The sequence below is a fragment of the Neopsephotus bourkii genome, unplaced genomic scaffold (assembly GCF_033783945.1).
Source record: "Neopsephotus bourkii isolate Nb327-2 ecotype Australia unplaced genomic scaffold, CSIRO-AGI_Nbou_v1 NB_1446, whole genome shotgun sequence".
NCBI lineage: Eukaryota > Metazoa > Chordata > Aves > Psittaciformes > Psittacidae > Neopsephotus > Neopsephotus bourkii.
The window spans coordinates 166,126-182,235 of NW_026901923.1; the positions used below are offsets into that span (position 1 = coordinate 166,126).

At 37.2% G+C, this 16,110-nt stretch overlaps 1 protein-coding gene across 7 annotated transcripts in view; it reads right to left on the reverse strand.

Moving 5' to 3' along the window:
* Positions 1-16,110, reverse strand: part of POU2F1 (POU class 2 homeobox 1) — a 113,944-nt gene that overhangs the window by 7,126 nt on the left and 90,708 nt on the right. For all 7 annotated transcript variants that reach the window (XM_061368777.1, XM_061368776.1, XM_061368771.1 and 4 more), the window contains 4 exons: positions 8,957-9,051; positions 6,366-6,539; positions 2,594-2,735; positions 368-513 (listed from right to left, as the gene is read on the reverse strand). In XM_061368777.1, coding sequence (XP_061224761.1) covers positions 368-513; positions 2,594-2,735; positions 6,366-6,539; positions 8,957-9,051 — 557 coding nt within the window. The remainder of the gene's footprint in view (positions 1-367; positions 514-2,593; positions 2,736-6,365; positions 6,540-8,956; positions 9,052-16,110) is intronic.

Below are 16,110 nucleotides of genomic sequence, written 5' to 3' on the forward strand. Positions count from 1 at the left end.
GGACTGTCACCCCATTTATCCATCCCCAGAAAGGGTAATCTTTTTTTCTTCTTTTTGATGTGCTGACTATCAATCTTAGCTCTATGGCTCAGAACCTTGGAATCTGAAATCACAAAGTCAGCAAACTGCAAAAACTAATGAGGCATTTTGAGAAGTTCTGTGTTCTTCTGGTTGGTTCTTTTTTTTTTTCTTTTTTTAATGAATTAGGCACTGATGCATGCTTCTCGGCACATCCTCTGTGTCCACCTTGCTTAGTACAAGCACTTTTCTAAATAAGCACAGTAATGGGTTCACTCTAATAGATATGATTGTTAAGCAAAGTTTCTTCATTTCTATATAGGCTGGGCAGTGCAACAGGATCACTGACCTCCAGGAAACTTTTCTCTAAGGCCACACGTATGTTGGTCTCTATGCTGGTGCGTTTCTTCCTCCTACGGTTCAAGCCTTCACTCCCCAGCCCTGGAGAATTCAGGGCACTTGGGCTGGAGAGAGTTGAATCAGATGAGAGGTTTTCTGAAAAAAGAAAGTAACATAAATCACGAGATTTTATTTTATGCAGTGCAGTCTAATACGAATGTTCTTCACCTGTGCAAGGTGTGTTAAAACCCATTCCATACCTATTTCAGATATATAGAAATTTCTGAAGATCACGTGCATTAATCCTCCTACTTAGAAATTACAACACATACTTAAAAGCTACAAGTAAGCCCAGAGGGCACGCTCTGCTCCTGTATGCTATCGGCATACCTTTCGTAATACCTATGCAAAGTTTGCCTCTCTTATCTCACCCTAAACTCATTCACTGTAAGCCATAGTTTAAAGAAAAAAAGCAGAAACTGATACCCATGAGCCACAGAAGTAAGTTACAGGCAATTACAAAAAAGTCTGAGCAGCCTGAAGTTTCTTCTACCCACTCTGCAATATGCTACAGGAAGAGGAAATTCATAGCCAGCTTCACAGTGAGCAACCTCTTCTCTCTGGGGATCTTAGCAAATACTCAGTGCTGTGCAATTCTACCAAACAGCCTACATAGATAGCAGGTCCCCTCAGCTACACTAGGTCTCTAGCTCTCAACCCCTGACTCCATAGAAGACCAAAGAGAGGACACATGTGACCCTACTTTGTAGAAGTCAGTGCAAAATAACCAAGAGGTAGGTACAAAATTATTAATTATGACTGGAGATCCCTCACTGCACTGGCATTTGTGGGTGCTAAGCATGTGTCAAAGTTCACACTGCTAAGACCATTCCTGTAAGGTCAAATGGGCAAGTACATTCCTCTCATTACTTTCTAGATTATTCTTTTTTTTTCAGTAATGGTATCCATAAGCATGCTGAAAGCTCTCTCCACACTGAAAATCCCACACAACAAAGTTCTGGAACAATAAATTCCAATGTAATGTAATAGGAAAGTTCAAAGTATGCTTTTCCAGCCTATTTTTACCTAAAAGTAGACTTTAAAGTCATCTTAATGTTTTTCCCAAAGATTTTCATGAAAATGAATCAGTGCCAAAGACAATGGCTCCCAGCTTCCAGCCTGTGAAGGACCCTGATACTATTTACAGTCCTTAACTTGAATTTACAGATCCAAATATTTCTTCTAGCAGGAAAATCACAACTCATCCAGAGTTGCTGGAAGGTTTTGGGACTACTGGCCTGTGGACTAGAGCACATGTGAAATTCTTCATGTTTTCTATCACAGATCTAGATTACCTAAAGGTAATCCCTGCTAGCAAAACAGAATGACTCTTCCTTGTTTCAATGCAGGACAAATTCTCAACACTGCATGCAATTACTTTCAAAATTACAGAGAATACTGAAGGCACCAGCATAAAGCTCTCTTCACTCTGGTAAAAATAGAAGGGCACACACCATCTGTGCCATCTGTTTAGCAGATCCATAAGTCTTATACTATACATACTTGGAAGAAAAAATGACAGCACTTTTAAACACTTTCTATCCTAACACCTAGCACCACCGTCCAGCTCCTTTTGCTGGTGGAAATAAAAAAAAAAAAAAAGAAAACATAAGAACACTGCCAACAATGGCATCATTAATAACTTATATCCCATGAAAAAATAATCCTGGAATTAAAAAGCACAACCTAACCCACAAAAATCTCTTCTATGGGGAGAAAGAGGGTGCTTTTATGGACCCTTGGAGAGAGCTTAAAAGAACACACTTAGTGGTATAGGAGGAGATGAATGCAGTTAAGTTCTGCCTACTGAACAACAAACCATGCAACTCTCCCTTGGCTACACACCTGGAAAAGAAAGCTGGAAGAGGATTAGAAGTTACATGCATTAACACACACGAAGAAGGAAAACCATGACACATTATACCTCACCCCATACAATTATTCAACTGGCTGCAAAACACAGTTCTTAAAGTTCATATTGGAATGGTTTTGGATGAGGACAGGCACATGAAAAGGGAAATATGAACCCTTATTCCTATACCTTTATTTGTCCCATGGACAATTACAAAGATTGGTGGCTTCATAAAGCCGTAAGGGCACAAAAGAAACAGTTTTTCACTTTTTTTTAGAATCCTATTGATTTTGGTAGGCTGGTGAAGAAATACAGACTCATTACCTGCATCATTGAGCCACTTTTCCAGAAGTGGCTTTAACTTGCACATGTTCTTAAAGCTGAGGTTCAAGGCTTCAAAGCGAGAGATGGTAGTTTGGCTGAAGTCATTTCCATAGAGTTTGCCCATAGCGAGCCCAACATCACCCTGGACAAAGAAAGAGAAAAAAGGGATTCACTAACATAGGCACTTCCAAAGCAAAGAATCCTGTCCTATTCTTCAGTTCTTTCAATGACTCTACTGCTGCATGGGATTTCAGTTTCACAGAAACTTGCTCAGTGCTACCAAGATTCATGTTAAAGCAAATAATCATAAAGAAATGTCAAGCTTCAGTCAGTGTAACCATGTAACTCTTTCCAGAAAATCCCGAATGCTTTGTCTTCTGAGCATTATCACTGAGTAAAACATTCCAGTGAATATTAATGTGTAAATTTTTTCTTAGTTGTTTAAAGTAAGTGAATGCCAAGCTCTCTTCAGGAGCAGATTTAATTATCCACATACTTCACACTGAAAAATAAAATGTTCTCAAATTAGTAGAAAACACTCCTGAAAAGATGTCTGCAAACATACGTCACATTTAAATAGATGCAAAAATATTCTTATCTGAACTTCTAGTATCTTCTGAGGTTCAAACCAAACTTGTCCTCACAGATACACATTTCAAAGTAGACAAGAAGTTGAACCATTTCAAATAACAATTAACTTAGTCTTCATTATCACTAACCATCTGTTAAAAAAAGTATAGAGGAGATTTACAGACAGATGATCATCTCTTTTAAATTTGTTACTGCTCTTCAAAACTCTGTTTAGCTAGCTATCAGACATTCTGCTAATGTATACATACACACATCTAGAAAATCTTTAAAAAAAAAAATCAATCAATTCTTTATTGTGGCCATTAAAAACACCACCATGTTTTCTTGTTTTGCTTCAAAGCTGGAAGGTCCTGCTCTTTGAAAAAAAAAAATATTATTTAAGTATGCCATTTGGTCTAAAGTAGTTTAATTTAGATTTTTATTTTTTTTAACACAAAAAAAAGTATGCAAATTCTAGAAGAGAATGAAAAGCTTGAGCATAATCCATGGAGTTTAACTGCAAATGGGTTAGTTGGATTGTGTGTAAAGCTTGCTTTCTTTCCTTCTAGGTCAGATCCACAACCACATCTCAATACAAGTATACTAACAGCATGCAGAGTGGCCACATACAAGCAAGGAAGAAAACAGCCTTTGGTAACCTTAATAAATTGTGCAGGTTGTGTAAAGAAAACAATTTCCTTCCTAGAAGAGGAGCAGAACAATTAGTTTGTATGCACTTCAACCACAGGAAACACGTGGGAAATCACATGTACACCTCTACCCATATGCATTTTAAAACTCATAAATCATTCCAAGAGAAGTAACATGAATGCTTTACTGGGTTTACTAAGCAGAAAACCTGGCTACATAAACCATTTTAGAAATAAACTGATTTATGTCTCTGCAGGAAAGAGTTATGAAATGTGCTCCAGTCCCCCAGCTAAATTTAATTCTGGTATTCATGTTATTCTTGCTAACATCTGCTGTCTGATTTAAAATGGACAGTTAACCAGTTCTTTGTCAACAGTTTTCAGTGCCAAAAGGTGGCAGCATTTAAGCTGTAAGCAAAGGAACTTCCTGGGGTGAGAATTTTATAAATTGGGGTGAGTGACTGAAAGGATGGATGAGAAAGAGGATGCAGGCACTGTATACATATCTGATCTACTCTGTAGGTTGAATGAAGCTTTGGTACTGAACTGAAACTGGTTATAAGCTTCATTACTGTTGTGTGTACTGGTTTGTCAAGAAGCTCAGACAGACTAGCAGAGGTAGTAACACCTTTAAAGGAACAAAACTAACATAGTCTAAAATGTTTGCTCACACAGCTTGAATCTGTACTGACCAATTAGTCACACACCTGCAACAACGCTAAGGTGCAGTATGTTCATTGTGTCTCTATGTCAAACATGGAAAGCAGTTAAACGAAAGGATTTAAATCCATCACCCATTTTTCAGGGTGGGATAAGAGACAGAACTGCAGAAATTCAAAACCTGTTAAATTGTTCACAAGACAGAATGTAGTAAGTTATTAGTTTGTAATGCAAACTAAATCTCACAATTATTTTTGAAAGGCAGGGATGGCATGAGTCTGAGAATGCTTACAGTACCACTGGAAATAAATTTCTTTTATCCTCTGAAAGGCAATCCATTTATTCACCTATAGGAGATCAAAGTAATAGCGGTCTCTAATTATCATCAAATTACACAATTAGGTAGAAATTATTTGAACTGCCTAATTATACACAGAGCAGGATAGGAATGCTCAAATGCAATTTTATCACTTTCTCAAGACTCCATTTTTTTTTAAGCTCAAAAGTTAATACTGAAATGTAAGATTGAGCATTTGTGTTCATTTTTCCTCACCATGAAAATTCATAACAGGGTCAATAAAGTAGGGTTAACCCATAATTTAAAAGTCTAGTTGAGCTTTTATAATCATCTCACAGCAAGGCAGATTAAACATAACTAAAGGTCTACATAAACCTCCTCCACCAGGCTATATGGAAACTACTGTATTTTACCCTATTCTGCTCCGCTCTATTCTAGCCTTTGTGCACGTCCATCACTTGTACTTCTGTGCCTCCCTCTAGTGGAAAGAAGGGAGGGAAGGAGGCACACATGCTAGCAACTCCATTTTACTAAGAACATTCTGTTCTTGAGTTATAATTAAGATGCTACCAGGAACTTTCATTATGAACCCTGAATTTTTGAACATTTAGGACTTTGCCAGAAAAATAAATCTGACTTTAGCACATACTTTCAGCTAGAGTAGACTTACTTATTCTGGAGAACAAATCACGTATGTCGGATTGACTGCTCTGAGCTCAGACTTTTAAATACCTACTTCGATTTTTGCAAGCTATTTCTTATAGCAAAAAACACGCCTATGCTTACCACAAACTCCTGCCAAAATTAACTGTTTACTTGGACAGATATTTTACTTGGGGGGGGGGGGAGGAGGGGAGGGAAATTTTGATATTAATAAGAAAGGACTCCTGGATCCAAGCAGCATTTCCCTTCAACAGACTAACTGGACATATAAATTCACTTTGTACTTTTAACTGTACTTCTCATTCAACCATTTTCACGACATTCAAGATTACTTTTCTCCTGCTCTTTGGATATTTCTGAGCTTTTAAACAAGCCAAAACAAACTGCAACTCCAGTTCACCTCTGTAAGAAGCAAACTTTAAAGGTGACAGTCCTTTCAGGTTTTGTTTAGGAACCTTAGCAAAATCATTAAATACAGAAATCATTGATGTTTAATAGAAAAATGAGGTTGAGAATTAAAAACCCTCTGACATCCCAAGCAACTGCACAGTTGTGATACACTTTTTAAACACACACAGCAGTTAACTGTGCTGTATGATTTCTGGAACTTTGTACTTCTGAACACAGCTTTAAAGTGCTTTGCCCCATTCATTTTGCATCCTATTGAATGAATATTGCACATGCAATGACACTTGGCACTGGTAAATATACGTACCGGCTGGGAAAATGGCTATGCTTTAAAACCAACAGGGAAGAAGATGGACGTATGGCTTTTTCTCTTATTTCTTAGAAAACCGCTACACAAAAGCCAGAGCATAACCCTATTTAAGAAGGTTCTCCTAGGAAAAGGTGTAATTGTAGTCTTCCCTCCAGACTTGAAAGATGAGACCTCAGATTCCACACTGGCAGGGACCAAACTACACAGTCTCACCTGAGTGAATCCAAGTTTGATTCGTCTTTGTTTGAAAGTCTTGGCAAACTGCTCAAGCTCCTCAAGGTCACTGGGCTCCTCCAAGCTGGGAGTGTCAATTCGCTTTGGTGTTGACTGGCTCTGTGGAAGTGGCTGAATGGGGGTGGCTGCTATTGTGCGTGTTGGGGTTGCTGGCTATTAAGATAGCAAGGAAAAGATGAAAATCAGACTTAAAAGAACAATCAGCAAAATTCAATTAAAAAAAAAAAGAGAGATTTCTGTGAGAAAGATCAATGAATTTGACATTTCCAGCAATCTGAAAGTTCCTGCAACTTATTTAGATTCCTTTCAAGAATGAGCAATCACAAACCAGAAAACTGTATTATAATACGACAGCCTTTTAAGAGCTCTGTCAGCATCAATTAAAGAAGAGATGCTCAATGCAGCAGTTAACCAACAACTTTTGCTTGCTGCAGAAGCTGCTCAAAAGAAAGGCTGAATGCTCTTACTTAATGTAGTTCTATCGTTTACAGAGAACTTGGCATTCATCCCCTTTTAATAATTTAAAAATTTAATTTACTGCTTGTGTAAAGTGGCAGATTGTCATCAGCCCAAAAGATTCAAGTTTCCTATTTAGTCTTGGAACAGGGAGCACATACAAGGTGCAGCAAAGATGGCAAGTTTCCCTGAATGCCATCTCTTGTGACCGACACATCTCTTCCAGTAAGAAAAAACTATGTCTACCTCTAACCCTTCTGTGGATATTTGCAACAGTAAGGATGAATGTACTGGTGATACAAGAAAGTAAGTTAAGGTAATCTGCATAAAATAAGTCCTTTTAGGTTACATTTTGTTTCTATATAAAAGTCTAGTTTTCCATTAGGTCCGTATGAGGTTCACTATTCCTGAACACAGGCAGAAGAGCGTATTTTGCTATGCAACAATAATAAGAATCTGCAAAAAAAAAATTAGCATCATAGAAATCACATGTGAACAAAATAATATCTGGTATTGCACAGTTCAGGCTTTATGTGCAACAGGAACATCAGAAATGCATTTTGAGTGCATAACTCTACCTTCTTCCATGCCACAGAGGAAATGAGATGCAGAGACAAATCATTTACTCTAGTAAAAGTCTGCTCAGTTCAGCTGTGGCTCTTAAGCAAAGGTGACTTCATGCTTTTATGTGCTATGCCCAGTTCTGAAACTACAGACTCCTTCAGGGCAAATAAGAATAGCCTCAAGTCTACACAGTATTACAGTACTATGCAGACTATGCAAGGGTCCAGAAATGGCTGTTCTAAAAGAAATGGCCTACATATAGCTAAGTCTTTACACTGATCCTTATGATGGCATCCCTGGCAGTGTTCAAGTCTAGGTTGGACGAGGCCTTGGGTAATATGGTTTAGAGTGAGGTGTCCCTGCCCATGGCAGGGGGGTTGGAACTTGATGATCTTAAGGTCCTTTCCAACCCTAACTATTCTATGATTCTATGGCAGAGGGAGGTCAGGATCTATAATTCCATTTCTTGAGAAATAATATGATCATATATGATCTTTCTAAGATTGCAGATATATGTGTCACACTATAAATATTTTTACTATTTTTTAATTCATATTAAACATAGTGGGTAATTACTGCAATATGTCTTTACTGACTTCACCCCCTTTAGACAATTTTTTTTCTCTTTGCAGTTTTGATGCTTTTTTTTTTAATCCAAGTGTAATCTTTAGTAGGGTGTCATGATGCTAATTGAGGTATGAAATACAGAGGTGATGCAAATTCCATTTTCCACATGGTGCATGAAAAATACTATAGGTAGTATAATAGAAAATGTAGTTTTCTAAGACGTTGATAGACTCAGGCATCTTATTACAGACTAAAAAATTCTCACATAACCAAGTTGGCAGGAAAATACCATACATGGTATTTGCAAAACACCATGCAGTCACATAACTAAACTGCACAGTAAAACAGTGTGAAGCAAAACTAAATTTGCAGACACATGCAACCTTAAAATTGCTTTTCTTGCAGTCTGAAAGCTTAATTATAGAGCTTTTATATTTTAACATTAAAATCTAGCAGAATATTTTAATGTCTTTTTAACAATCTCCTCACTTTCGCAGAAAGTAACTAGTAAGACTGGCAATGACTTAGCAATAATAGCAAAACAACTGGGCTACGATAAAGACAGATTACCACTGAAATTTCTAGAAAGATACTTGTCAGTAATCCTCTTTATGGGCATTTTAGGTAGCCCAATCCTTCCTCTTTCGAATTTCACAGATTTGTAGATCGTTCAAAAAATTCTTACAAGAAATCAAATGATGCTCAAGAGCCGTTAACTCAAGGTATCAATCATGGAAATTTTCAGCTAAAAGTAAAAATTTATAACCTTAAATGCATGAAAAGAGGCACATTAGGGTGAACACTAATGAAACAGAAAAAAAAACAAAAGTCACTGATACTTCAGTTCAACACTGAATCAATCTGGCAAGACAAACACTATTACAGCTGTAATACCTACTCTAGTAACTATTACAAAGGGTCCATTCATTTGCAATAGTTAAATCACCTCAAAGCAACTGATAAACTGTAGAAATAAGCCTGACCTGCGAGGCAAGGGTGATGCTTGGCTGAGACTGCAGGAGGTTGGCTTGGCTTTGCTGAGGTAGTTGCGTTAAAAGATTTTGCGCTTGCAGGAGACCTGGAAAAAGAAAAGGGTGGGCTGGATTTGTCATTTTAAAAGACTAAAACATTAAATGAGATAAAACAAGGCTCTTGCCAAATAATGGAAAGTTACAAAAATTTGAGATGCAAGCCTTCATTTCACCCCTGCACAGACTTCAAACTTTGGACTTTTCTGTCCAAAATCCCTTGGCATTTATGGAAAGGTAAGAAAGAGAAGTCTGCACCAGTCTCTCCTGCAAAAAGAGTTTGCAGTGATCTAGGTTATCCCAGTTCTGTGTTCAGGAATCATTTATTGCTTCTTTCAGCTTACAGATTGGGGCATACCTTGTCCTGTAACGAGCAGTTGACCAAGAATCTGGGAGCCATATAAAAATAAACAACTGAACACTAATCAGATCAAATCCAACTACCAAATGCTAATCGAAACCACAAATTTGGCTCCTTGATCATTCTTCTTCCTTGCCATGTTACCCCATGCAATCTGCCTAACAAGAAGGCAACTTTCCTTGGCAAATGTAAGCAGAAGACCACACCAGAAGACCAAATAAGCCCAGACAACCACTTCCTGGCTGAAATAAAGAAGAAATCTTTTGGAAATGTAATCAGAACTTGAAGCTTAGGTAGGACACTAAAGACTGCTTAAACTGCACAAATAAAATAAACATTACACTGAATGTATGAAAACCTGTGCTATTATGGAAAAGTGACAACATTAAAGAACAGGTGGGACTAATGCAACCATCAGTTGCAGTTGTTCTAAAAATAAATTCTCTTACAGTCCACTATTTGTATGGTTTATTAAATTTCTCAGGAAATTGAGATATAAGCTTGCATCTATATATTTTAACCATAAGCTGATTAATTTTTTTTAATTCCAAAATTAGAATTTATATATTTTTAAGGTGTAAGGACCTTGACAAAAATATACCTAGTTAGTCAAATTCCCTCAATTTTATTGTTTAAAATATTACTGGTATTCTCTGGTAACTCCTGGCTATGGCTATCAACTTCCCCTTATTAACTTAATAACCTGACTAATTAAACCTATGTTTAGTAGACATCTTCAATATATTAAGTTCCTAAAACCAGGAGAGAATGATGGCACAACAACAGATGGACACTACAGGCACTCAGAGGTCGGGTCACCAACTAAGTTCCACTTAAATTCTGTAATTTGAATTTGACATGAGCTGTTCTGGCTCATCAGCTGACTGATTAACCAAAGCATACCACTCGCAATCAGCTACCTCTTAGTAGAACACAGGCAGGAGACACAGGAATTTAAGACTTGATAAATACCAAGTGAGAAACTGGATCTTTTATGCGAGGTTAAGACCATAGGAGACATGGAAAGAGAGACTACCAGGGGTAGGAAGAAGAAAATGTATCCTCAGTGAAGGATACACAACTACAGAATTGTTGTCTGACAGTAATATTGCTATTATTTTTTTTAACAAACTGTTAAACATGTATTTTAAATAGAATGCATTGCTATCAAATGTCAAGATCCACAGAATAAAGCTGGATGCTCAAGCAACATAATAGCACAGTATAGACATCTATGTAAATTTGCTTTGCGTCACATAATCAACATCTTCCATCTCTGTTTTTGAAAAGCCACAGCGAGGGAAGGGAGCAGCTTAAGGAACTTTGAAGACAGCTCCCTACTACACAGTGTTTTTTACAACACAAATATTTGTTCACTTGAAAGGTGACTTCAGCTGCCCCAATCTAAATATTAATCAGTGAGGAATCATCGCCAAGCGAAGAGGTATTGACCTTCATTTAATTACAGTGAATTTTAACTGATAACTTCAAATAGAAAGGGGCAACCACTGATACCACAGAGTGGCCAACCAACAATAAAACAAAAAATAGGCAGCTGACAGTGACCACATTTGACCTCTACTGCACCAGTTATATCACAGATTACAGCTTACTGACTCATCTTATGACTGTAATCAGAGTCACTAGGACTGTCCTTTTGGGATTTTTTGTCCTCAAAGAAATCCCAAAGGATGCTTTTCTGGCAATAACACTTTTGCTGGAGCACATACGATGACTACATTTTTCCTCAGTTTATTCTCCCTCTGAAGTAATTAGTACTGAGGGACAGTATAAAATATTCCGAATGTGTTTAATCTACTCAGTTTTTAAACCAATTTATCCTATTTAAGAGATACTGATACAAGGTTTCTCAGGCAAAAACTGAAGAACAAGTTAGGTCAACCTGCAGCTGACTGAAGTAATAATCAGGTCATGGGGAGCTGAACTGTTTCAGCAAAGCATGCGTATCTTCCACAGGTTTACAAGCCTTCCACACAGTTTTCATGCATGTGCTTTGGACTCTTGTTGGCTTCCATGCAGTTCTGTTCTTTGCAAACATGACTTGCCTAACCTTCATCTTTGGGGTGCTTTTTTCTGAGAAGAAACTACTGGTCCCCACTTCCACTCAGGAAGACTTCAGTGACTTAACTTATACGGCACATAGCACAGCCTTTCAAATACAGTTTAAGTCTAAAACTGCACCTTTTAGGCAACTGCTGAGATACTGGTGTTTCACACTTTGCTGTTTCCTTAGGAACTTCACACTGCCATCAATACTGTTTAACAGTACTGATAACAATTAATGGATATTAATATAATATATATTAATATCTTTATAACCAATAAGGCTGATGGGGCAAAATACACTCTCAGGGAGTTTGTGGATAATACTAAGTAGAGGGAAAATGATCAATAAACCAGAAGTCAGGGTCTAGAGAAGCTATACAAATGGAAACTCATGAAGATCAGTGCAGGAAAATGCAACATCATGGACGGGGACTGGAATACACCTGTATAGCAAAACAGGGTGGATACTAGGTGGCTAGAAAGCAGTTTCACAGAAAATAGACCTGGGTGTCCTGGAGGTCAGTAAGATGAGCATGAGCCAGCAGTGCGTCCTTACAGTAAGGACAGTCAACAATCACATCCCGAGCTCTGTTCACAAGAGTGCAACCAGCAGGGGCTGCAGTTCCTGCCCTCTGTTTGGCACTAGCAAGACCGCATCTAGAGTCCTGTGTTCAGCTTTTGGTTTCCGTGTAAGACACAATGATACCCTGGATTTTGTACATTCAAGGCCCACAAGGGTGGCTAACAGGCTGGAACAACCATATAAGAAATAGGTAAGTAAGCTGGGTTGTTCAGCCTTATGAAAAAAGTTAGGTTTGATCCTATTTCTGTCCTCAGAGACAGAAATGGGCTCTTTTTGAGGGTGCGCAGTACTCAGATGCAAGAGATGAGTTGGAACATGTCTACTACAAGTAGACATAAGGAAACTTTTCTATTTTATTTTAATCATGAGAGTGATCAGCTATTGGGGTAGATACTGAAGAGGCTGCAGAACCTTCATACTTGGTGATGTTCAAAGTCAACTGGCCAAGGCCCTAAGCACTCTGCTGTAATTGGACCTGCTTCAAGAAATACTATATGACCTGTGCAAGTCCCTTCCAACCTATGTGTCTTTTTAAAATTGTATTTGTATACTTATATTTACAGAGGTAGTATTTCTAGCCCTCTCCTTTGGGTTCTAAGAGTCCAGTAGTATTATTGCACTAAATATGCCACATGTATCACCTATATGATGCTCCAGAAGAATAGAGGAGATAGGGATTTATGCAAAGGTATGGTGCTTCAGATGTTTTGGAGGCTTGGCTGGGGTTTTTTAATAGTTAAAGTAAATGCATCTACCATCATCCAGGACTCTTCCTGTAATGTCTACAAGAGTATTTTTTTGGTCCAAGGCAAAAAAATTTTCCTGCCAGCCAACAGACTAATCTGGAGTTTAGTTCTTACTAAAATTAAACAAAAGATAAAACAAACATTCAAATATAGATTTTTTCAGCATAATTTTTAAAAGTTGGTGCAGATGCATAACACAATTCATTCCTATCTGATCCCCCAAAAGAGTGATTTTATTTTATTTTTTTTTTTTTAATCTAAAAAGAACTTGACTGCTTTTTCTTTACCAAAGCTGTTCATCTTCTCACAGACATATCCTGGAAGTTAGCTTGCAAGACAAAGCCATTAAAATATCACAATTTGAGTAACTGGAAACAACTCAAAGGAAAGAAGGATGATGCAAAGAACCTTCTGGGCACTTTGGAGTACTCCATTTTATCAAATCCAGATCTTCCAAAATGGGGACTTGCAGTTAGAATTATATTGGGATCCAACACAAGAGAGAAAGTACTAACCTATATATTCCTACAAATCTGTTCCACCGAAATGTTAAGCTGCTGCATTCTGCTGCTGCACTTTTTGCTGCATCCAGGTACCCTTTGAGATAGCTCAGGAACATGACACAAATGTGCTGAAGCAGCTGCACTGTGGTTTTGCAGAGTATCATTTCAGTTATCCATGCAAAGGTGCTGCCACACTAATTCAATGAAAAGTCAGCATTTTTACCCACTGATGTTGTTCAGATGGTTAGAAGCAAAGACTCAAAAGAGGACAGGAAATATTAGAGGATTTAATTCAGATCTTGGTAATGGGTATTTGTAGCACATGGGGAAAAGTTAACATTTAAATTATTTCTCCTGAGTTCTTCCTTATTCAACTTCAAGCTCTCCCCTCTTATGTGCGGACTCAGCTACATTTTATTCAACTGCTGTGTCAGCAAATACATGTCATCAAGAGTCTCTTAACGACAATGAAATCCTGGGTCTTCTCATCTGCATATTGAGGAGACCTAAGCACTTTCACCTGGTTCACAGAGCATATTATTAACAAAACCAGGAAGAGTCCTGTAAGGGCAGTACAGGTGGACAATTTCAGATGAGATGAATGCTTGTCCATTACAAATTTGATGCATCTGAGAAGAAATACAGGAAACTTCAGGCATCTTCCTCCATCTTGACATTGGGTGAGGAAGCTGCACTCTGATTTATGGTACCAGAGGCTAGCAGGGTAGGTACTGATGTTTAACTTTCGTTATTTCATTTTAAAAATGTGTTTGATTGGGTATTTTCAATGATACAAGAGAAGTCTCAAAGTCTGTTGGACAAGTATGAAAGAAGAGAACAGCACTGGATTTGGCCTGCCATCATCTTCCTGGGTATTTTTACAATAAAATCATAAACAAGGGTTTTAATAATAAACATGAATAAATTGAGAATAGGTAGGCCCAGTTTCAATGTTTAAAGCTACTTAGCAGCTTGTCTTCCACATTTGCCTTTTTGGATACTTTCTTTATAAGTACTGATTCCAATCTTTATAAGTACTGATTCCAAATCTCCTTTACAATGATACATTCTTTTCTCATATCTTAACTTCTATTTGCAAGATTAAATGAAATGAAGCACGATTTCCCCTCTCCATTCAGATTTTACCGATATGATTTTTATTGGCAATATCTTCTGAGTAGAAAGGCAAATGGTCATTTGATGAGGGTAATACTTTTAAGAAACAGCTATAATTGTAGTAAAGGATGTTGAATTGATTATTCTAGAGACAGATCTATTAGATAGGAGAACAAATAAAAGATGTATAAACACTGTACAAGGTGCTACATTCCTGCCTGTGACCCTAGCAATAAGTGGACAAGAATTGCTCTGAATAAGAAATTGTTCCAAATTTCTATTTCCATTCAATCATCTGCATATCTGCTGAGTTTTGAAACAATTCCTTCAGTTATGATGCTACCTGTTACCAAATGTGAAAAACAGGAACTTCACAATTTGTTTAATCTCAGCCAGAGGATAACCAGAAATCATGTGGAAAAGATGACTACACCAGACATATGACAGTGCATTTAAAGGGAGAATTTCACATATGCTGTTGTGAGCTATGTGTGTTGAAGAAAGATAGCAGAATAACATCCTCATTGTTGATTAGTATTTTAGGTGTTGAATTTTCTGATTTTTTTTTTTCAGAAGTTAGATCTAAGCCATGACATCGAACCCCTTCCAAGAATCTCAATATGATTGCTGATGACTGCATTACTCTGCACACCATCACCTCTTCACGTAAAAGAAGCTTCTCTCTAATGTTTACATTTTTTTCTACAATCTTGCTTAGAGATAACATTCTTCATTTCCCTCAGATATTCTCTGTATTAAAACCCATATTTCTCATTTACGTGATTGGCATGTACAAAATAAGTAGTCTGTAAAGCAGTCAATTTCTTCCAGAACAGATAACCCATAAATAAACCTGAATTTTCATTAGTTATTAAATGCATACATACATATATATAAAGCTATATGCAGTACCAATGAGGCAGAGAAAAAAACTCTGAATGCCACTGGTTTTAAAGAAAGCTCTATGCTACTTTATTCAAAAACATTATTATTTTATGAAGTTGACTAATGTACAAGTAGGACTAATAGGACAAGAAAAATATGGAAAAGCCAGCTGCAACAGCAAACAACAAAATAAAAATACACACTTTCTCAATCTTTCTCGTAAATAATAACATGCTGTTTGAGATCTTCTAACAATAACCATGAAATACTGCACAAAGCCATACCAAAAAGTGATATAAGGGATATTATGACATACATGTTGCTTTATCATTGAGTGCTCATGAAGAAAATTGGATCCATTCAAGCATTTCAGTTTGGAAGATTGTCACACACTAACGGCCTATGGTCACAATGTAAATCTTCCAACATTTTTGAGCTATTCAGTTGTCGAGGCTGCACATTACCAGTAAAAAATGGTGTTTCTACACACACTGCATCACTACTCAATCATCTACTTCAATAGATTGTTTTAGAGCAAACAAACAAATAGTTTTCCTTCTTTTCCATAATGAAGGCAATTCATTTTGAGAGATTAATATAATTGCTTCTGTTAGTTTCCCTTTTTATGAACCACCTTCAGAGAGATTTTAGAAAACCAGCAGGTTAGCTGAAAAATTTTGGCATTTTTTAGAAAACCAGTAAGTTTTTCAAAACAATGCTTTTTTTTGTTGTTGCCATTTCCTTAAAAGAGAAAAAGAAACCTGCCTATTTTAAAGGATCCTTGAATTAAATTTTGCTTAAGTTTGAATTCTCCTAGAAAAATACGTCAAGCTTGTAAGTTCTGCTTC